Source organism: Eschrichtius robustus, chromosome 18 (assembly GCF_028021215.1).
Source record: "Eschrichtius robustus isolate mEscRob2 chromosome 18, mEscRob2.pri, whole genome shotgun sequence".
Lineage (NCBI taxonomy): Eukaryota > Metazoa > Chordata > Mammalia > Artiodactyla > Eschrichtiidae > Eschrichtius > Eschrichtius robustus.
This window is the reverse complement of record NC_090841.1, coordinates 67,845,956-67,868,569: the sequence shown is the minus strand read 5'-3', so window position 1 is coordinate 67,868,569 and position 22,614 is coordinate 67,845,956. Positions and strand designations below refer to the sequence as shown.

Here is a 22,614-nt window from a genome sequence, read left to right as displayed (position 1 = left end):
CTGTATGACAGTCTCTAGGTCTATCCACGTCTCTGTAAATTGCACAATTTTGTTCCTTTTTATGGCTGAGTAATATTCCATTGTATATAGGTACCACATCTTCTTTGTCCATTCTTCTGCTCATGGACATTTAGGTTGCTTCCATGTCCTGGCTATTGTAAATACTGCTGCAATGAACACTGGGGTGCATGTATCTTTTTGAATTATGGTTTTCTCCGGGGGTCAGCCCGTTTCACTATTTTATACATGGTACTGTGTATATGTTAATCCCAAACTTCTAAGTTATCTCCCCCCACTATCTGCCCCCTGCTATCCCCTCTGGTAACCATAAGTTTGTTTTCTACATCTGTGAGTCTATTTCTGTTTTGTAAATAAGTTGATTTCTATCATTTTTTAGATTCCTCATATAAGTGATATCATATGATGTTTGTCTTTATCCGACTTACTTCACTTAGTATGATAATCTCTAGGTCCATCCATGTTGCTACAAATGGCATTATTTCATTCTTTTTTATGGCTGAGTATTATTCCTCTGTATATATGTACCACATCTTCTTTATCCATTCATCTATTGATGAACACTTAGGTAGCTTCTATGTCTTGGCTATTATAAATTGTGCTGCTGTGAGCATTGGGGTTCACATGTATCTTTTCAAATTAGAGTTTTCTCTGTATATATGCCCAGGATTGGGATTGCTGGATCATATGGTAACTCTATGAGAATCAGTTTTTGTGTAATTTATTCCTGGATGGTGACTTAATCCCTGATGATAAAAGATCTGAGAGGAAGCAAGACTGGAGCTTCTCAGATCTGGGGGGACCCCATAGGGTCCACCAGTGCCACCAACACTCACACCTCACTAGAAGCTCCAAAGACAGGAGACAGCTGTTGGAATCCACTGCATCTGCTCCTCATCACAATAAAACCCTGTATCCTTGGCTAGATACAAATCTAATCTTCCAGTGTGTATGTATATCTATGGTATTCCTACCAACCCATACCCATGGAAATTCAGCCCTTCTTTCCCATTTTAATTCAGTTCTGTTGTTTTCACTGTACACATTTCACATTTTTAACATAGATAAATCGTTTAGGCTTTTTCTTGTGCTTTCCTTTATCCCTTCATATTTTGGAAAGGATCACTCTTTCCAAGGCACTCAAATATGCCCAATTTTATATTACCCCAAAGCTTATATTATATTACTTTTTTATGTTTAACTATTGAGTTCATCTGGAAGATAATTTGTTATGTCATATGTAACACGGATCTGAAAGAGTTTGCTGTGTTTCTAAATGTTGTTGGGAAACTGGTTATGAAATGACTATTCCTTTCCCTATTGTCCTGTGATAAGTACTACATCACACATTCAATTCATAAATATAATTGTATTAATTTCTGGGGCTTTCCATCCTATTTATGTATATTTCTAGCTATGCATCAGTAGATGCAGTTTTAATTATTGTTTCTAACATGGTTTATATCTGGGAGTAACTCCACCCCATCACCCTTCTTTAATAATATCGCTGGTATCCTGTGATGTTTTTTTTCAAAATGTTTTAAAATGATTTTATCAAGAAAAGGCCTAGATTTTTTTATTTTTAAACTTACTAATTAACTTGATAAAAAACTTACAATGTTTACGATATTCATTCTTCCATTCAGGAAACATTTCTCCATCCATGTTCAAGTATATCTCCAATGAAGTGCTGTAGTTTGCTTCACATGGTTCACAGGGATCCCTAATAAAGCTAATTCCTAAGTATTTTATGTCTTTGTCAATATAGTGAATAAGATTTTTTCATTATATTCTTCAGCCACTTACTGCTGATATACCAAAATCTTTGTTTTATAGAGTTGATGTAAGTAACGGCCTTTTGAAGACTGTTCTGTATTTTCTGCAAAACTGTTGTGAAAACATTGTTCTTGGTGTCAGCACATGTCCCTTTAAGCAATAATTTCCTTCCTGGGGGCTTCCCTGGTGGCGCAGTGGATGAGAATCTGCCTGCCAATGCTGGGGACACGGGTTCGAGCCCTGGTCTGGGAAGATCCCACATGCCGCGGAGCAACTAGGCCCGTGAGCCACAATTACTGAGCCTGCGCGTCTGGAGCCTGTGCTCCGCAACAAGAGAGGCCGCGATAATGAGAGGCCCGCGCACCGCGATTAAGAGTGGTCCCCACTTGCCACAACTAGAGAAAGCCCTCGCACAGAAACGAAGACCCAACACAGCCAAAAATAAATAAATAAATATTTTTTTTAAAAAAATAAATAAGTTCCTTCCAGAAGTCAGAAAGAAAGGTTTTTATCCCTGAGACAAACTTAACCCAATGACAAAAGCTCTCTAAGTATCTTGTTTTTTGTCTTAGCAGGCAAGATATTAAAAGCTTAAGTTCATGTTTAACTGCACAAGTGAACTAAACTTACATACCTGGCCCACACATTTTTCTGCTCCTTTTAAATTGTTTTGGTTTTACTCATATTTTTAATTGTCCTATTTTAATCTGTAATCCACCTTAAATTATCTTTGGAGGTAGGCAGTTAGCCTAGGAAGGTTATGCACCTTAATATTCACATTCAAAAGTAATTAAGCTATATGCTAATTGAATAGTATTGTTCATCTGTTCCTAATTATATATGCTAAAAACGGAGTAATCAACCTTTTTCCTTCAGGACGCACTATAAGTCTACCCCTTTATATCCTGCTCAAGAAAGTATTACAGAACACGAGAGTAATCCCACGGGTCACCTTGGGTCCTCTGTAATTTAAAAGAAAAATATAATCATTTTTCATAAACTTTGGTACTTCCAACATTTTGGGTAATAAATCACTTATGTAACTGGTCGAAGTGCAACAAACAGCATGTCATCAAGACACATCTGGACACAAATGGGTGAAGAATGGTGAGAAAATGATTTTGGAGAAGTTCCTTGACAAGGTTAAGTAAGCCGTGTGCAGTTCCTGAATCATAACTTGTGAAGTCTTTACCGTCCCCTTTAGGCAAAATCATCCATTCTTTATTCTGAGTTCTGATGACTCTTTATAGTTACTCCATTCCCCCCAGGGAAGCCTTTCCTGCCCGTGCAGGCTGTGCCTTATCCCTTTACTGTGCTTGCACTGCACCTACCTTACAGCCCATCCCTTGTTATACTACAATTGCCCACCTTTTAGTCTGTCCACGGTAAGGTCCTTGAGAACAGGGACAATGTCTCAGTCACCCTTTATCTCCAGTGCCCAGCACAGGGCCTAGCACTTCCCACCTACTCACATTGTATCCTAGTTGTTCATACTGTTGTCTTCCATCAGGAAAGAAAGAAAGAGAGCTTTTTTTTTATCAGCAGGGCCTTAGCCACTTCTGCATGCCCAAACCTGTCATATTACTGAACATCAAGGGGAAGGGCTTAATAAACACTGAGTGCTGTACCCCTCCGCCATTTCTACCTTCCTATTTAAGCTTTCTTGGGCCATTTTTGGATCTTATTCCTAGGTCCGTCCTTGGTCCCTCTAAACCCTTCTGATGCCTCAAAGTCATTAACACCAGTGTAACTATTGTACCACCTCCATCCCTTCTCCAAAACAGAACAGGAGGACATCAGATTCTGAACAAATGTCGGTAGTTCTCCAAATGGGGAAAGAATCAAGCTTTAGACAAAACACAAGCCAATCTATCTATGAACAAGGCCCCTTCCACATATAAGCAATGCATGATCTTTTGGAAACCATAATAATCATCCCTTAATGCATCCTTCTCTCAGTGCATCTCATCAAAACCACAAGTGGTCTGAAATAGTCTGACCCTCCTTTATGAATGTGAGTTGTCCCCTCAAGAAAACTTTATTTCTCAGAAAACTATCTAAAAACTATCTACTCAGATACTGACGTATGATCTGCTGAGTCACAGTTTGTTTCTGGATTCTAGGGCCCAGCTCACATCCATGGTCAGATTTTATATCCTCTGAAGTTATCTGCCCAATGGAAAATCTCATGTATCCGGCAATATAGGGACAGAACCGTGCCTCACAAGGGACATAACAGATTTTCAGGCCCTTTGGCACCAAGGCTTAAAATAAAAAGTGTTTTTAGACAGAAAACTTTACAAATAGCATTCACATTTCCACTCATAAAGAAAGAATGCCAGACAAAACTGTTTTTTGATAACTGTGATTAATTGACATATATCAAGGTAGTGGAAGTCATAGACTTAAGCTTTCCTGAAATGCTGCTCTCTGAACTTACGGTCCTGGAGTTCCTATGACCCTAGTGGGATACTGAAGGAGGAGGAGTTTTGCCCTTCTCTGCAGAGCAATATCCGGGTTCTTCCACCTCTTTTTTAACTTCCTATCTCTACTTTTCTATCTTATTTCTATTCTCTGCTCTCTCCTCTCTCCTTTGTCCCTTTCCTTCTTGATTCATCACAGTCCTGAGAAACTCAACAGCTTAGCAGTCTGACTTGAGGATTACATGCCCACGTGTCATTCTTCATCACCTTTTTACCCATAGTGCTATCACCATGGACCTCCTGACCTCCCTCGCCAGGCTCCCTACTTTCCTCTCCTACTCGACTTTTATCATCATTCTTGACTTCAACATTCACATGAATAATCCATTCAACATCTTGACCCCGCCATTCTTCAACCTTCTTAGCTCCCACGATCACTTCCTGCCCCACTCCAGGTCCCCATTCACCTGGATCATACAAGTTATAGCCCTCCCTCCAGCATCTCAACTTCAAACACCCTGTTCTCTGACCATCTCCTCTCATCCAGCACACTCACACCAGCACTCCAGTTCTCCTATTACAACTCCTCAGACAAAAGTCTACTATCAATCCTACCAAACACTGTGGCCCTTACCACTTTTCTTCCTATCCATCACCCACCCTTACAGCCTCACTTCTCTCCTAACCAGCCTAAATTACACAATCTGGCACTATAAATGCCTCCAGGCAAACAGCCATAACCCTCCTGCTCCTCCCTTGGTAAAACCCCAATCCTGGTTAAACCCAACTGTGTACTTACTCCATGTCTCCACCAGAGCAGCTTAATGCTGCTAAAGAAAATCACAGAACCATGCCAAATGGACTGGTTTCAAATTTATAATCACAGGTCTCAAAGCTGTCAGACAGCTTACTTCCCTAGGAAATTTGTTTTCCCAACTTCCGAGATAATTATTCATACGTTCTCTGTTCTCCTCAAATTTCCAACATTCCTTCCTCTCCTCCCCACTCTCAGCTAATGACCTTGCTTCATGTCTCATAGAGAAAAGAGATGCAATCAGATTAGAACGACCTCATTCTTCAAATATCAATTCACCAACCTTCCTGTATCTGGTACTCAGATGCTCTGCCTTCATTTCTGTTAAAAAGGGAAGAAGATAGATGAGATCCTGTGTCCTGTGATCAGATAATCTCTCATCTTCTTAAAAACATCTCTCCTACCATCACCCCTCTTTGCTTTATCATTCCTGTGAGCATTCAAACAGGGCTCAGGGTCCCTCGCAAAGTTGCAGTCAAGCAGCTGGCCAAGGCTGCCGTCTCTGAAGACTAGAGGGGGGCTGAATGACCCCCTGCCAAGCTCACTCACAGGAGGTTTTAGTTCTTTGCCATGTGGGCCTCCCCATAAGGCTGCACAGAACACAGCTTCACCCAGGACAAGGGATCCGAAAGAGAGACAGAGGAACACCTAAACAGAAGCCACAATCCTTCTACAACCAAACCTCAGAAGTGGCATCTCACCCTTTCAGTTGTATTTGATTCCTTAGGATCAAGTTACTGAAGTCAATACTGGGGGGTGAAGACAGGAATTAGGCTTCACCTCTCGAAGAGAAGAGTATCAGAGTTTACAGACATATTTGTAAAACCATCACTGTTTATGAATTTAAAGTTATTCTAAATTTGATACTAAATCATTTCCTCAGTCTGGCATATATTCAGGGCTCTCCATAAACTGCCCTTCAACCATTCCAGTATCACTCAGCTCTTCAGCCAATTCAAACTCTTTATTCTGTGCCTTCTTCACTCCTGCAAACAGTCACACTCTTTCTTTTAGCACACCTTCTTCAGAATTTCTATGTCTAGTTCTAATTATAATACCATGAATTGACTTAAATGCTGTGATGTAAATATTTCCAGTTCATTTTATCTATGACTTACATACACTATGATTTCACTCTTTGAGAGCCAGGACCAAGTCTTCTCCTCAATCTGCATCCTCTACAGTGCCTGGTATTAGGCTATGTATAACCATGAATCAACCAATCAATCAAGCTACCTAGCTATAGAAAGAACATGACCTCAAACTAAAATTAGATATGTTATATCTCTCTTGTCAACCAGGCAATGTTTTTACAACATTGTTTAAATTATAAGGGATTGTCTGTCTCAGGTTTTGCTTGGTGTTGCAGCTCTGCAACCCTTCCCTTCTCTCCCTGCCTCTGCCTACATCCATGTCCTCCTATAGCTTAGAACCATTTGGCTTGAAGACTTGCTCCCATCTCTGTAACCAATCCATGATCCTGACCATGGATGTGCGGGCACTGATTAGTTTAATCCTGGACCTCGTCTCAACTTGACCTTGCACCTGTACTCCGACAACTGGTTTCTACACTGATTCAGAATCCACTTTTTATCACTTTTGTGCTTCTGATTAACTAGATTCATTGTCCTATGTTTGAGTTCCATTCTTGGTGACTGTTTTAAGGATACCTGGGATTTGTTTAATCAGGTATGGTAGGACAAGCAGACACAGAAATGACTGTCGTGAAGAAGTTGTTTATACTCACAGATACCTAGAAATAGGAGGCACAGCATGCCACACAGGGCCACACAGGGAAGCAGCAGGGTCATTCAGGAGGCAGAGGAAGCAAGGGGGAAATGTGGGCAAGAGCCTTTATTGTGGATTCCGAAGGAAAGAACAAGTGTAGCAGGGTAAATGGGTTCAGGACTGGCTAGTTTGAATAATTTCCGTGGGTTTTGGGGAATAGGGGTTGTCCCAAGTTGTCTGATACCTGGCCTGGGGGTGATTAGGGCAAGGGGGATAGTGGTCTGGAGTACAAGAGCTTGAAAAAGGAAATAGTTGGACTTATGGGCTCTGGATTGGTTGGTTTGCATTTGAAGGCATGCTCACAGCCATGCTCATTTACTGTCGCAAAAAATTAGCTAACCCTGGGAGGAGCAATCCCTCAAGCATCAGCAAGGCCCCAGATGTCAAAGCATGAAATACAAAAACTAGAAAACGAGGCTATTATAATAGTAACCCACCTAGGTCTACCTTGGTCCTGCCTTCCTCCTGCTGATACTCTTACTACCTACCCAGACAGCTGTCAAATACACACAGTATCAGCACAACCTAGGGATAAGAGAGATGGTCCTAATATCAGATACGCCTGGGTTAAAACACCTGACTGCTCCACCAGTGATTAGTTCTGCAACCAGGGACAAGTCACTTAATATCCCTGAACTTCATCTTCTCAACTGGACAATGGAGATGACAGTAGTACCTACTTAATGCAGGTACCTACATCCATAAAGCACTTTGCCTAGAGCAGAGGAAGCAATCAAAATGTGTCAGCAATAATTACTATTTCTTCTCCCTCTGATTTCCCTAAAACTGTAGTGTGATTGATACATAGTAGATACTCAATAAATGTATGTTGAAGTTGAGTGAACCAACAAAAGAATGAAAAAAAAAATCAATAAATAATCCTAGTTCTTGAACCAATCATAGAAATGCAACACTTTTAGCAGACATAGGTTAGAATACTCGACAGGCTAGAACTTGGAAGTGAGACCTGGGCTGGAAGTCTAGCTTTAATATTTAATCGCATGTGACTTTCTAGGACAGGATGGAGACGCTACAGGTAGCCTCTCCAACATCCATCCCTCCTTTCCCTTGCTGGGAGAGCCCCCATTTTGTTCTGCTGTCCACATGTGACTCAGGAGGGCAATCCTATCCCCATATTCAGGGACAAATCCTGGAGGGTCCATTCCTATTGCCAGTGATTGGTTTCCAGATGGGAATGTGACCCTTTCCACTCTAGTCACTGTTCATTTGGCAAGGAAATTCTGCCTGTGTAGCTGTAGCCTTCTTGCAACCATGAGGGAGGCATCCTATGGCCCAAGTCGGCAAGCTCAGGGTGGCAGAGTAAAGATGTAAAACCACCTGGGTCCTCAGTAAAATAACAATAGCTAACATTTAATAGGTGCTTACTATGCTTCAGCTATTCTCCTAAATGTCTGTGTGCATTAACTCATACGATCCTCATCACTAATACCTGGCAGGAATGTTTTTATTACTGTTTTACACAATGAAAAACCTGAAGAATTTAGCAATTTGTGCAAAGTCTCGTAGTAATACATGGTAGAGTTGGGATTTAACCTATAGTTGGGCTTCAGGATTTATGTTTTTGCTTACCTGGATCTGGAAAATGTTACTAAGACAGAATCAACCAATTCCCTCTGGGCTTGTTATGAGATTTTAAATGTCTTATTAAGGCAAGTTGAATCTGAGTTTTTGCTAAATGCAGCCGATGGCATCCTAATAAATATATTCAGATTCTTCATCTTTAAAATGGAGATACTTCTCTGTGTCTCCTAGGGTTGCTGTTAAGATTAAGAAGAGTTCAATAAATGAAAATGCCGTCCTCAGTTCCTCTGAGGACTCCGACCACAGTCACCACACCTCTCATGGTTGTCCACAGGTTTACTGAATGGAAAGTCTTATTCCAAGACTCCACCCCAGCCCAGGAGCTACGTGTGCTTCTAGGTCTCTGCCCATGCTTATGTATATATCCTCCTGGAAGTGGCCAGGCATTGCCTCATGTATAAAAACTAACTCATTACCAAGGAAAAGTATTCTCCTAACAGATATGTATTATAATGCAAACTCTAGACTCAGGAAGATTTTATTCTCTATTCTTTTTTCATAATTAGCTGCAAAATCAAGTTACGTAGTGAAGAGCTCAGTGGACTATCACATCCTAAATCAGCTCAAATGAAGAAGAGTTACATTCTGAGCTCACTGTCATGACATATTATTAACTGATAGCTATAATTTATAGCCATCACATGAAAATAAGGAAAAAGTATGAATACAAAATTTAAAATATTAACTCCTGGATAACTTTCCCAAAAGGGTAAAGCAACGGAAAAGAAAGAAAACTTTCGTACCTTGATCTGCGCCAAATCCCTGGAGAAAAAGGTCTCCTGATGGTCTAAGGAAAAGACTTATACATTTTGACAAGTCTTTTGAGATATATTATGTCCTGTTCTAAAAGAAACTGCTCATTACTTTAACAAGTTGTTGAGCTGAATGTGTATTCTGCATATTTTTCAACTGCATCTTTGTCATTCCCGATTTTTGAAGATCTCTATAAAAGGTGAATTATCTATGCATCGCACTTTCAAAATCCAACTTCCCTTCCTTTTCCATTCTATGTCAAAAGAATTCTCACTGTCAATGTAAATTTAAATTTGTATAGTACTTTATACTTTACGAAGTGCCTTCATAGTCATTTCCTTAATTCACAACTCTAAAAAAAGAGATAGGACATATATTCTTATCCAAATTGTCCAATAAATTTGTAAATTTATTTATGCTTGCTTTCATTTATTCATTTATTTGACAGCCATTATGTACCAGGTACTATTCTAGGCACTGAGGATGCAGAAGGAAACAAAACAGTCACCATCTTCGGGAAACTTAAATTTTGGCAGGAAAGCCACACAATAAACAAGTAAACAAATCAATGAGGAAGCCTAGATTCAAACCCTGGTTGCTTGATCAGAACTTTAAAGCTCTCTACAGGATACCAATCTGCCTTCCTGGTCCAAATTCACTGATGCAAATGTTCTCTTTGCCATGAATTTTGGCAGTTTGATTTCTTGGACTTGAATCTCTTAGGGTTTCCAAAAGGTCTCAGATGTTTTCCACTCCCCTAAAGTAATCCAATGGACAACAGTCAAAATGGCATTTAATAACCAACACATTCAGAGCACTATTATATTCCCCCAAACAAGAGAATCGTGGAGGGAGTTAAAATTGAATTAAAAAAGAAACATATGCACACGTAATTGTTTGTGTGCATTAACTCATATGATCTTCATCGCTAATCCTTGGAGGAGGTCATCTAAAGGATGCAACAGCTGGCTGACCCAAAAGCGGACTCAGGCAATCGGAGGCTCCTGCCCCACTCCCCTGTCCTTGGAATGAATGCTCCATCTACCATTCCCACACTAGAAGCTGTTTCAAGAACGTAGCCTTGAGAGAATAGAGTGCTGTTGAGACCATCTGGACAGCCTACATGCCTGAACCTCGTTAAAACCTCTATATAAACTCCTAAGATTCTAGCAGGTGGGTGCAGAGGTCTACCTTCACGTGTAAGTTCCCTTGTTTATTACACCTGCCACCTACCCACTTGGACTGATCTGCGTCTTTCTTCCGTCCCTCCCTGCCCTCTGTGTACGGAGCCACCTTCAGATTTCACCGGGGAAGTCCCCAAGGTTGCAAACCCACACTAACACCAGATAGGAATGTTTTATCACCATTTTACAGATCGAGAACTGAGACCTTGGAGAATGCACGCAATGTGTGCGAGGTCACATAGCAATACATGGTAGAGTCAGGACTTAAACCCAAAGTTGGGTTTCAGAACTTAGGTTCTTTGCCTCTATGCTTTACTGAATCTAGAAAATGCTGTTGAGACAGTATCAGCCAATGCTAAGACCATTTTTTACCTGGAAAAATAGGTTCACATTAAGTTTTGAAGTACAAATTAATATTCTGCAAGAGTCTGCTCGTTTAGGTATCAGCAGGTGTCTGGCTACACAGGGTTTCTATAGGACAGCATCTCAAATGACTGCCCTTGCCTGTTTTCCATCTCACAGCACTCACGAGCAGGTTAACTTGTCCCATGTATCATTAGCAATTCATGACTTATTTGTGAAAGTGCAGGGACAGCACTACTACAGGCCTAATACAATGAATATCTTATTAGGAAGAAATTAACAAATGAATTGTTGCTGATCAATAAGTGTTGAAGAGAAAATTACAATGATAGTAAAGCCTAAATAATTTATACACGATATTGATTTTTTCATTACATTAATTATTCTTTACAGCACCCATAAGGAACTAGGAAAATAAAACTTTCAAAGCAAAGGAATTTATCTACCGTGGTGTATTGTAGGCTTAAGTCTGAATTTAAAAGACAAAGAATGGACCAGGATAGTTGACAAATATTTTTAGACTAAAAATGCATCAGGTAATAAATGTGACACTTCCAATGTAGCTAAGTTCCTTTGTGTTGCCCAACGTTTTTATACACAATACTTTTAACAGTTATTTATCAAGAGAAGTATTGATAGAAATGCTTATAAATAGAAATATTAGAAATAGAACAATCCATTAATCCACCTCTTTCATGGCTTATATGAAAGGCACAATGACAAATTCGCTGAAGCCACATGGGAAAGAAAACGTTCTCTGAAACCTCTCCCAGAACCTTTAAGTTAACTGGACTTAAATCCAGGTGAACAGAGTGCAGGTTCCTTATTGTTCATAACTTTCATAGCCAGCAGAAAACAATTCCCTAAGGCCATTTTCTCACAGCAAGTAACTTTCATACGGAGGTAAGGGCCTGAAGATGATCTTCCTGTTTACACACTATTGCTGACTTTAACCTTGTCACAAAATGCTGTCCCAGAGAACAACAAAAAAGTATTGTGCATAAGAAGGGCTGTGAACGAGGATGGAGGTTGGTGTGTTCTTCATGGATGACGGTGTTCCCAGCAACTCAAAATCCCCTCCTACAGATGGGAGAAACGAATTTAACACATGTGCACCAATCCCAATGGATGTTCTAGGTACAGACATTGCACTGAAAATTGGTTTTGTCATTCATATGTTGAATAGCGTCTTGCTCATGGCGTTTTGACTCTAGAAATTAAAGCAGTGAATCGATGGTTCTTTTCTTATCTTTTCTATCGGAGTTTTCTCAGATACCAACTTCACTTAACTATTTTTCAGTATCTAATATTAGGAGATTCCAGGTTCATAATGTTTTATACAGAGTTGCATGAATATATACTTTCAAGCACATCCTATCTCCCCCCAAATAAAGATGGAAATAGTGCTTCAAAAGTCCTTTAAAATTAAAACTAAAAACATTAGAATAGTTTCAAGTATGATATAATTTTTTTCTTCCTTCACCTGTTACCTTCAGTGACTTAAAGCCACATTAATATTATTTTTAATGTGCTTAATGTTCTTGGAAGAAAATCTAAGCAACAGAAAGCATCTCATCTCGTGAATATGCTTTTGCAAACTAGAGCCAGTTTTGCAAATTATTTTGTCATGTCTTAACTAATATTGTTATATAACTTCAAATTTATAAAGTACCTCACACAGATATATTGATAAAATGTATATTATCCACTCTGTATCATAATACAGATCCAACTGTCCAAATGTGTCACAATCACCAGTCAATTCTGGAGCACTACGGGGACAAAACACCCAAATCTAGCATCATTTTTATTACTCAGTGAAAAGTCCCTTGTTATGGTGACGGCTCCACTGCTGAGTGTCCTTTGCTGCATCCACCATTCTTTGGGTGGAGACTAATGGTCCATACAGAAAATATGTGGTACAGGTACTAAAAGAAAGGGTATTTGTTCTTAGTCTCATATGTAGAATTGAATTGGGCACTCACAAAATGAATTAGAAGAAACTTCAAACTATTTTAAGTCACTGTGCAAGTTCTTCTCCATTTTCCTCCCTTCTACCCCTGCAACCCCAAATCCATTCTCCACCTTTCTCTGCCTTGGTGAGGCATGTGGAATGAGGAGCTCGCTTGTCCTTTAGCTTCCAGGTAACTCCAGCCACTGGAAGACAGTGGGAGGAGACAGACAGGTGGGAGGAGAAAGGAGTCAAGATATTTCCTTCCCCCCACCCCCCTCAGCTCCTTACTGCTGGCAGTGGCTGCTTTCTACAAACAGCTCCTCTGGGGAAGCCCTTCCTACCTCCAAGACTGTAGCTCCTGTCAGGTGCCTGCAGACATGGGATACTGACACTGCCTGCCTGACTCCACCACTTCATGCCCAGGGTGGTTAACTGCTTCCCTTGTTACTAGTTGTAAGGAAACTCATGTCCAATGTCGGTGCCCTTACTCGGTCCGTACCTCTGTAACTAGTCCATTGGCAACACCAGAGGGTACCTCTGTTTGCTGCCAGGACCTACAATACAGCTACTAACGTTTGAAACAGCAACCTGATACAGAAGAATAATGTATAAGTAAATAAAAGAACATCAGCCACATTCACATACACCAGCACTGCGAATCAGATAGCCTCTTAGATACGTGATTACGTCCCATAAATGTACTAATGAGACAAACCATTGCATACAAGATGCATTTCTGACCTCAACTCTCAATATCACCGTCTTTCTGATTCAGTTCTTTACGGATTTCATTCTTCACCTTGACTACTTTTGTCCTTCTCCTCTCCCTCCTCCGTAACATCCTTCTAATTTACTCTCTGCATTATCACTGTCTGTTCTCTCTTCCTTGACATGTCACCTTGTTCTTTACTGTGTTATATGGATCCTACCTGCAGATTTCCACACACAGGCCACGTTACCACGTACCTATATTTAAAGTCATGTTTACTTTTCCTTCTGGGTCTATGTTTTCATTTTTTTAAGTAAATCTATACAATTCTACAAGTTCCTAATTAGAGTCCACAAAATACAGAAGCTATCGTCTAGGTTTACAGTCATACATCCATAACCTTGAATTCTTTGAAAGAAATACTCTGTAAAATATAATAAATAAATATGGAGGACATCAGGGTGCTTAGCTTTTCTACCCTCTTATGTTTATAAAAAAAACTAGAATGCAGGGGCAGCAGTGAACATATGGTGTTAAATGCAAGCGTCTGACAATAAATGACCCAGTACTTACCAATAAAGCACGGTACTATATTAATAATAGCAATGAACTACAAATATTTATGTGCCCACAGGCGACTAATCCAATTTCACTGCAGGATTGCTTCATTTATGAATTTAATTGTATGTGTTTAAACATTTTTGTTGCTGTTTCATTAACATCCCATAAAAAATAAAATGACATGCTGAAGAAAAGAAAGAACGCAAGTTTCTATTCACAGCATTAATTAAGTGCCCATTGAGTGCCCATGGTATCCCGAGAATTAACATTTACTTTTATCATTTATGGCTTTTCTTTTGCATCACACCTTGCACGTTCATTTTTGCATTGTTCAGGATGAAAAGTTCCAGATTCAAAGAGGGCAGTACAGGTTTACATATCATTTTAGTTTCACACAAAACAACGCAGATGTGTAAGACGACTCCCATGAGAGAATTAAAATAGTGACTTTGTCTGTGTCAGGCTCTGTTTGAAGAGTGTCACATGCATTCTCAGCGCTCACCATGAGATAGTACTATTATTCCTCCCATTTTCCAGAGAAGGAAACTGAAGTACAGTGCAGGTAACTGACTTATTCAGGGTTATGTGACAGCAAGTGGTTGAACTGGATTAAAATCGAGCTACCTTGACTTCACAGCCCATGCCGTAAACATGACCCTAATCACATTCACAAACTGGGCATCAGCACGATTTTCAGGAATATTCAGGGGCTGATATATTTGTCATTGATTTTCTCCAGTTTCTGTTGAGGACTTTTTTCCTTACTCAGGGTCCTTCCACTGCTCTCCAATATCACAATCCTTAACCACAACCGCCTCGACCATCGGGCTTTGACCAGTAATAATCCAGAGTCTACGTTATTGGTACTTTTCTCATCCTCCCATCCTACATCAGAGTTCTCACGCTCTTGGTTTAGGCTGATTTTTCCGTGAAGTGAGAATGAATGATGAGATTAACCTTCCCAAGAGGCAAGAACATCTGTTTGTACCCAAATGAATGTCTGATCTGTGGCATACTAAGAGGAGAAAGCTCCTAGAATGTTCTAATAAGCCTTGGGCTTGATACATACTTTGACTCTTCTTCTAGCGAACAAGGGGAGTTGACATCTTGTTAATTATGAAAGGCAATTATTAACAATTCGAAATTGCATGACAAAAGAGAGGGATGACACCAAATGTTTGATAATCCCATCTTTCAAAGAACCAAAGTCTTGTCAAGTTATGCCGATATTTTTGAAAGGTAATCTAGAACATAGAGCATATTTTTAGCCGACATTGACTGAACATCTATAGGTCAGTCTCTGTACTGGGAACTTTACATATGTTTACTGAATAACTGTATTTGCTAGAGGAAGATATAAACAAATAACACTTGTCTAAGTTCAACAAGTATTTAGAATAATTCCCAACACACAGTCAAATGCTTAGCTATAATTAAAACAAAGTTATATTAGCCAATTAAAATCAACAGAGACTTATCTATGATATCTATAATTTAACAAACTCAAAAACAAGATAATTGATTACTACAAAATATTAATTTGGGTTCCGCATTTACTTGTTTTCATACTAAACCTATTTCTTGGCCTAATAATTTATTTCATGACTCTTAAAATCACATTAGGAATTGCCAGTCTCAATTAAACCTGTTTAATTCATTATCAAGCATAAATAACTTTCAAATGGCATAAGCTTCTGATTGTCCTTAGTCAAAATGAGACGATAATAATTACCTTTGGGGAATAATAAGAGTCTAAGATTAAGCAAATCCATATCGCTAGTGGCTAAATTGACCTGCCTTCCAATTATTACATGAACATTTATATTTCTCTGAAGTCAACTCTTTCAAAAATCCCAAGGTAACCAGCAAGAAAAATGCAGAAAAATAAATCATCTCTTACCATTTACCACTTCCAGTTTTATCTTCACAACTCAAAAAAAAAAAAAACCTGAATGGGTTTAGTTCAACCTCCTTCTGATTTATAGCAAATATCAGTGGTTTGAACCAGAAGCAATACTTTAAGAGACCCTGTAATGAACATATAAGTGGATATGGCATATAGACAGAATAATCTCTTATCTCCTTGGTTTTATACTGCACACAAACCTGATGGTGAAAATTAACCTTCTTTGCAGCTCCACATTTCTAATTAGAAGAGACATCAAAAAGATTATCCCTTAGAAAGCAGTATGGGCCATAATATTCTAGATAGCCTTGAAACAGAGCTCTGCAGCCTCCTTATATATTTTAGCCTGCTGTCTAAAGGAAAAGCAATAACCAGATGGTGTTCCAAAGTGGTTATGGCTTTTTTGCGGCAAGTTTTGTTATATTTTCTCACCTTACCTTTTTATACTTATTATGAAGAAGCAGACATTCTAGTATACAGGACCTATTTATTGCTGTTGGCCTTGAATGTGTAAAATAGTCTATACCATCAGACTGTGCTATACTAAAAGTTTCCTTGGTAGAAATGCTTACAAATCTTTGAGAATTAACTAGTTCATTTATAATCCTTTTGTGTGTGTGTGGTGGAGGTTGTTTTGTTTTCTCTGTACAGGGCAAGAAAGAGGAGAAGAAAGATACTGTGAACTCAGCTTAGATTAGAACACAGAACCTTAAAATAAAAGGCCACACAGGCTAAGCCCTCCCCCAGGAAGAAATTCCTTCTACAACATCTGTGGTTAATTAGCTACATCTAAAATGTTTACTGCTGGGGAGCACGCCACTTCACAAAAGAGTTCATTCTCATTGTAGACAGTTATAAATTTTAAGAAATTCTTTCTTACTCTGAGTTGAAATCCTTATCCCATCACTTCTATCCTACTTGTCCTAATTCTATCCTTTGGAGAAATACAGAACAAATCTCCTGCACCTTCCACATCTTCCTTCTTTGAGTATTTGAAAGCAATTTTTATGACTCTCCTATTTTTCCCATCTCCATATTAAATATTACCAGCTCCTTCAATTACTCCTCATATGACATGATTTCCAGATGCTGCGAATAAACTGGAGTGGTAGCTTGACTCAAAATTTTTCTTAAAAGGTTTTTAAAAGAGATCTGAAGGCTTATTTACAACTATAATTGACACAATTACAAGAACTATCCAGAACCCAGTGGTCTTCCAGAAGCTGTATGCTAGCTCTCCTTCTTGTGATACACACACACACACACACACACACACACACACTACTGATGGGATGGTTCTGTGATACAAAGTGGGTCAGAGACCCTCATTTCTCTGGTCACATTGATTGGCTGAAAGAATAGTCACAAGTTCCAAGCTGGACTAATCTGAGTCATTCCCCAAGGTTTTAAATTGGAACTCAGAGAAGGCCTGCTTTCCTCTTAGCTGGTAGAGCTATTAGATTTGATAGCCATTTACTCATTTCATGGAATAAGCCAATTTGATATAATGAGTTCAATATGAAAAGGGGTGTGGAGAGAAAGTTCCCAAATCTCCAGTTCCAAGCATTCTTAAAACCAACTCTATCCCTATCTTTCCTGTGTTCTGGTTATTAAGTCAATAATTCCCCTCTGCCTGAATTGAGCTTGAGTCAGGTTTGTATCATCTGCAACACAGAGGGTCCTATCTAATACAATGTTCATAAGGTTCCAAGCACTCTAACAGGACCAATAGAATGAGGTCATAAAAGAAAACAATTGCCATCCTACCCTACAAAAGGTATGGATGGAATCTCTTTCCATCATTCTAAGAATGAGAGAGATACTTATTGAGGAAGATCAAGGTCCATCTTGCCTAATGGCCCAAGCTCATAGGGCTGACACTATTTGTTCAAAACTGTATTCCTAGACCTATCACACAGTAGGTGCACACAGTCGGTGCTTAAAACACTCTCCACTATAGGTGCTTAAACACTCTCCACTATAGTTGTCATAGTGAACAGAAGAAACAGTAGGCAAAACATTGAATATAAATTATCAAAATGAAGACACGAGTTCCCTGGGGAAACTTTAGACATATTTCACCTCCTTAGTATTAGATAACCCATTTGCCATATAAATTATGGAACTAGATTATCTCTTCAGTCTTTTTTAGCCATAAAATGCTATGATTTTATCCACACTCAACAATGGTAAAGAAGAGTCTTCCAAAGATCCGGGTATGCAGACAAAAAGGGGAAACATACTGCAATAATGAAGGAAGTATGAAGATAATGAGAAAGCATATCCTACCAAATGAATAATAGAGAAAAGAAAGAAAAAGAATGGGAAGAAATCATCACTAATATGATAAAAGAGGTCATTCAGATAAGCCGTCTTCCTCTTGGCTTCCTATCTTATTCTAACCAGTTTCTGTGGTCAGAAATGCCCTCTGCACTGGATCCAAACTGCCAGTCCCAGAGCCTTGCCCCTTCCTGGCCCCTTATAACCCATATGACAGTTCCTTCCACTCTACCACAAATCTCCTTCCAGAGTTGGCTCCCTGCTTCTGCCTTTGGTCCTAGATGTTCCCAACTCCTCTCTCACCATTCCAACCAGTTTTTCTTGTCACCAACAGAGTGTATACTCAATTATATTGTGTCCTCCCACCCCTGTCTCCCATCCTGTCCTCTGCAATGACTGATGCCCAAATGGCCATCCATAATTTTCAATTTATTGCTTAATGTTTTGAACTTAGAATTCTGTCTCCATACAAATAATCATAAAATGGCATCTCTACGAATTAAGGTGACCCATTTACACTGAGCTGCTCTAAGGAATTGACCTCACATCCTTTCGTGAAAGAAGGCCTTGATTAGGGGAAATACTGCTATTACAATTAGCAACTAATATTTAAGTATTACTATATACCTGCATAGTAAGTATTGAGTGCTGTGTACCAGCATATTATACTATGCACAGATACTATACCAAGTATTTTACATGCATTTGCTCATTTAATTCTCATAACACCTCTAAGAGGAAAGTACCAATATGATCCATATTTAAAGATGAAGAATCTGAGGCTCAGAAAGAGCAACTTACTAACTTACACAGCTAGTAAGCACAAGAGCCACGTCCATCTGACTCGATAATCCTTGCTCTTACGTGTAACATGACCCACAAGGACACTGATCCCTGTGAGAAGTGGGGAAGGAGGGGACATTGGGGGAACCAAAAGCCAAGAGACTAGGGCACCAAAGTCAACATGATCTACTTCTTGATTTTGCTCAGAGTCAGCCCTATTTGAAGTAGAACCTTGCTCCCATTACGTAGCAATAGATTATCTGCCATTTTGCATTGTGGAAATGGACCCTCCACTATCCAAGCTAATCTAGTTGACTGTAGAATGCTGTACACAGACATTCTCATGACAGACAACTAATTCAATCTTCTCTGTGAAGAAGATGCAGCTGAACATCTCTTCAACTTTTTCCCTATCGCTTTTGATGCAGGGCACTTCGCATAAACCACAGCTATTCCTTCCTAAAGTATCCAGAGAAGAAAAGTAATTGAGAATTCCAGGAAAGAAAGAGAGGGTGAGGATGAAGAGGAGGAAGGATTATAAAAAATGGTACCAAAAAAAATACTACCACAAAATTTTTAAAAATTTTTAAAAAGCAAACCAGTGCAGGTGATTATCTGATAACTTCTGATTCTGAGAGAAATGAGTCCATCACTAAACAAAGAAAAGCACTTGACTGTGCAATAGAAACCATATGTTCAAATAGCCAAGGTGGCATTTTCCTACATCACACAGTAGAGAGATATTGAGTATTTTCTATAGAAGACCTCACTGCTGTAATCTGCACAGGGTCTATAGCAGCAGCAGCACTTCATCACTTAGCAAAAATCCAATTATTTTTAGATTCCATAATCACTAATTCCTCTAAAATCTTCATCTATTCACTAACAGTTTTATATACATTGATAGAAAATAATGCCAATCCCTACTGAAGAATCACTAGATGTTTCTATGTGATAGTCAGTCTCTAGTTTAAGTGAAATGGAAGCTGGGAATCAGACTAGTAAACTCTTTGGGGTCATTCAGGAATTAATACATAAAGGTGTAAATACAAAAAGTACAATTTGGGGTGAAATGTAGCAGAGACTCTCATGAAATAATGTCTTTTGGTAGAAAGTTTGTAAGTAATTATCAACTGAAAAATTGTTTTAAGCTAAAATAGAAGGGCGGGATCTAAAACACTACCCAATTAGAAATCTTTAAAAGTAAAAGGTCCTTAAAACATACTAAGAAAGGAGCCTAATGCTTTCATTCCAAGTCCAACCAGTTTCTTATTCTAAGCAATTTCCATTAAACAGGGAAAGGAGCAGGGAGGAGAGAAAGTATTTGAAAAACTGCCAGAGTAAAAAATCCCATAATGAAATTTTGCTCATTCTTGGAGAAATGAAGTAGAATTAGATGCTTCAGTGGTGGTGAATTCCAGAATCTGGGTAGCTTCCAGTAAATGAAGCTTTTCCATAACGTCAGGTGCAAAAGCTATCTGATATCAACATACTGAGCTTGAGTTTTTAAAGTCCTATTTCCTTGCACCAAATTGTTTGAAACCTTTGAGACACAAACCTCAATAAACTAGTATTCCAAGCTTTTAATATTTTAGTCCCTTGAGCAAGCATGTCAGATTAATCTTCAAATTGCAACGGGCAGAAAGAACATTCAACCAAAATTCTTAAGCCCAGGCCTCTCTCAGAGGATGTTAATAAGGTATGCAGTTTCATTGGCTATTAAGATTTCAAACTTTCCTAATTCTCAGCAGCATTACTATTTAAAAGTGGGTGTGGATGGGGGTGGGAGAGGAAGCTAGTCTATCCGGAAAGGAAGGGATTTTACTTATTAAATCTTTGAATCCACCTAACATTTACCACACTGCCAGGCACACAGTAGGCATTTAACACATACTTTCAGAATGAGTTGATGGATAGGCCTGGGGGAGAGTGGAAATCTTGCTGAGAACAGCATGAGTCCAAACCCTGGCATTGCTCAGCAACAAAGCCCATCTCCAGAATTAGGGTTATCGAGGTAGAGCAGGAATTTGAACGTGTGTCTTCAAAGTGGCATCAAGAGGACTGTTTCCTGAGCTGGAGAACAGCCACCCAAGAGCCACTAGACTCGTCTCCGGCTTCCCCATGCCTGGAAAACTCCTGCCCTGCCTCTCTACCTCCAGCTCCCCCTGCCTTCTACCGGCTTTGAGTTTCCACTCACAGCACTTAGGTACAGGATTCGACCTCGCTAGTCTAACCCAGGCCTCCTGGCCATTCCACGGTTCTCCGAGCATCGGCTGGGAGGGAGGCCGGCCACACCATGCTAGGCAAAAGGAAGGACACACACACGACGATGGCTCCCATCACCTTTGGGGGAGGGGGGACGGGAATCGATGGGGGTGAGGGGGGGAGCGAGTTCAAGGCCAGGGCACTATCCAAAGCTTCCTTATCCCTCTCCTAGAGCCTCTGGCCGAACCGCTGGAAGATGCTGGGGAACCAGCAGCACGCCGCCCAGTGAGCGCGGGGCCACCGGGGTCGGGACTTGGGGGGTGTGGGGAGCTGGGAGGGGGGTGGCAGTTGGCAGGAAGCGAGACGCGGCAGGGGACAGTACCTGGTATGGCTGTGGTTGCGGGGAAAGTCCTTCTTCTCCATGATGGCCGGCACACAGTTGGTGAGTTCCGTCCAGTCGGCGTGCAGCCCGCAGCTCCAGCCGGTGGAGAAGCGGGAGAAGAGCCACGTCTCCTTCTTGCCGGGCCGGTGGCAGGTGCACTTCTTCTGGCCGGCTTTGCAGCTGCACGGCTGCTCCAGCCGGATGTTCTTCACCAGGTGCCGCCCGAACGTGGTGCCCCCGGTCTTCTGGATGTGCAGGAACACGATCACGTCGCGCCCCTTGATGTTGAAATCCACGAAGCGGGTCAGGTCCTTCAGGGTGAAGTTGAAGCGCGGCACGAACCGGGGCAAGGATCCGTTCTCGGGGGCCTCGGGGTCCGGCTCTTCTTCCTCCTCCTCCGCCTCCTCCTCCTCCTCCGGGTCCCCCGGCTCCTCGTCCTCGTCCTCCGGCGCCGCGGCCCCCCGAGGCCCCTCGGGCGGCCCCCGGGGTGGCGGGGGCAGCTGGGGCCGTCGCTCCCAGTCCTCGAGCGGCGCCTGTGCCGGGCGGGCGGGACCCGGGGCGGCAGGCTGGCCGGCCTCCCCGGCGCGGGGCTGCTCCCCGAAGTTGGCGCAGGAGCTGGTGCAGGAGGGGGACACGTACTGGTACATGATGACCACGAAGAGAAGAGTGAGCACCGGCGTCAGCAGCCACTTGTTGAACCTTTCATCCATGGTCCCGCTCTCAGGCCGGCAGGCTAAGCGGCGGCGGCAGCGACGCTGTCGGGCTCCCGCTCGGAAGTTTCGGGGACTCCGGGGCGCGGCTCCGAGCCCGCCGCTCCTCCATGCCCCTGACGCCGAGGCGTGCGGCTGGCTGGCGGCCCCGCGGCACACCGGCGCTCCGGGGCTGACAGAGCCGGGCCTGCGAGTCTAGCGGCGAGGCGGGCGCCGGCGCGCGCGGCGGCGGCGGCTGCGGCGTGGGGCGCCCTGCGCTCCCGGGGGCGCCCGTCTCCGCCGGCTCCCTGCTCCCGCCCGGGCGCGGCGCGCGCTTTCAGGCGGCGCGGGGCACCCCGCCGCCGGCGCTCAGGCGCTGCAGAGCGCGGCTCGGGTCCTGGACCTGCCCCGGGGCAGCCGGGCA

The 22,614-nt window shown here is 41.4% G+C and overlaps 1 protein-coding gene across 1 annotated transcript in view; it reads right to left on the bottom strand.

Annotated features, from left to right (window-relative positions):
• Nucleotides 1-22,315, bottom strand: part of HS6ST3 (heparan sulfate 6-O-sulfotransferase 3) — a 663,851-nt gene extending 641,536 nt beyond the window's left edge. Inside the window, exon 1 of the mRNA XM_068526745.1 lies at nt 21,502-22,315. Coding sequence (XP_068382846.1) covers nt 21,502-22,211 — 710 coding nt within the window. The 5' untranslated portion in view covers nt 22,212-22,315. The remainder of the gene's footprint in view (nt 1-21,501) is intronic.
• Nucleotides 22,316-22,614: the final 299 nt, after the last annotated feature.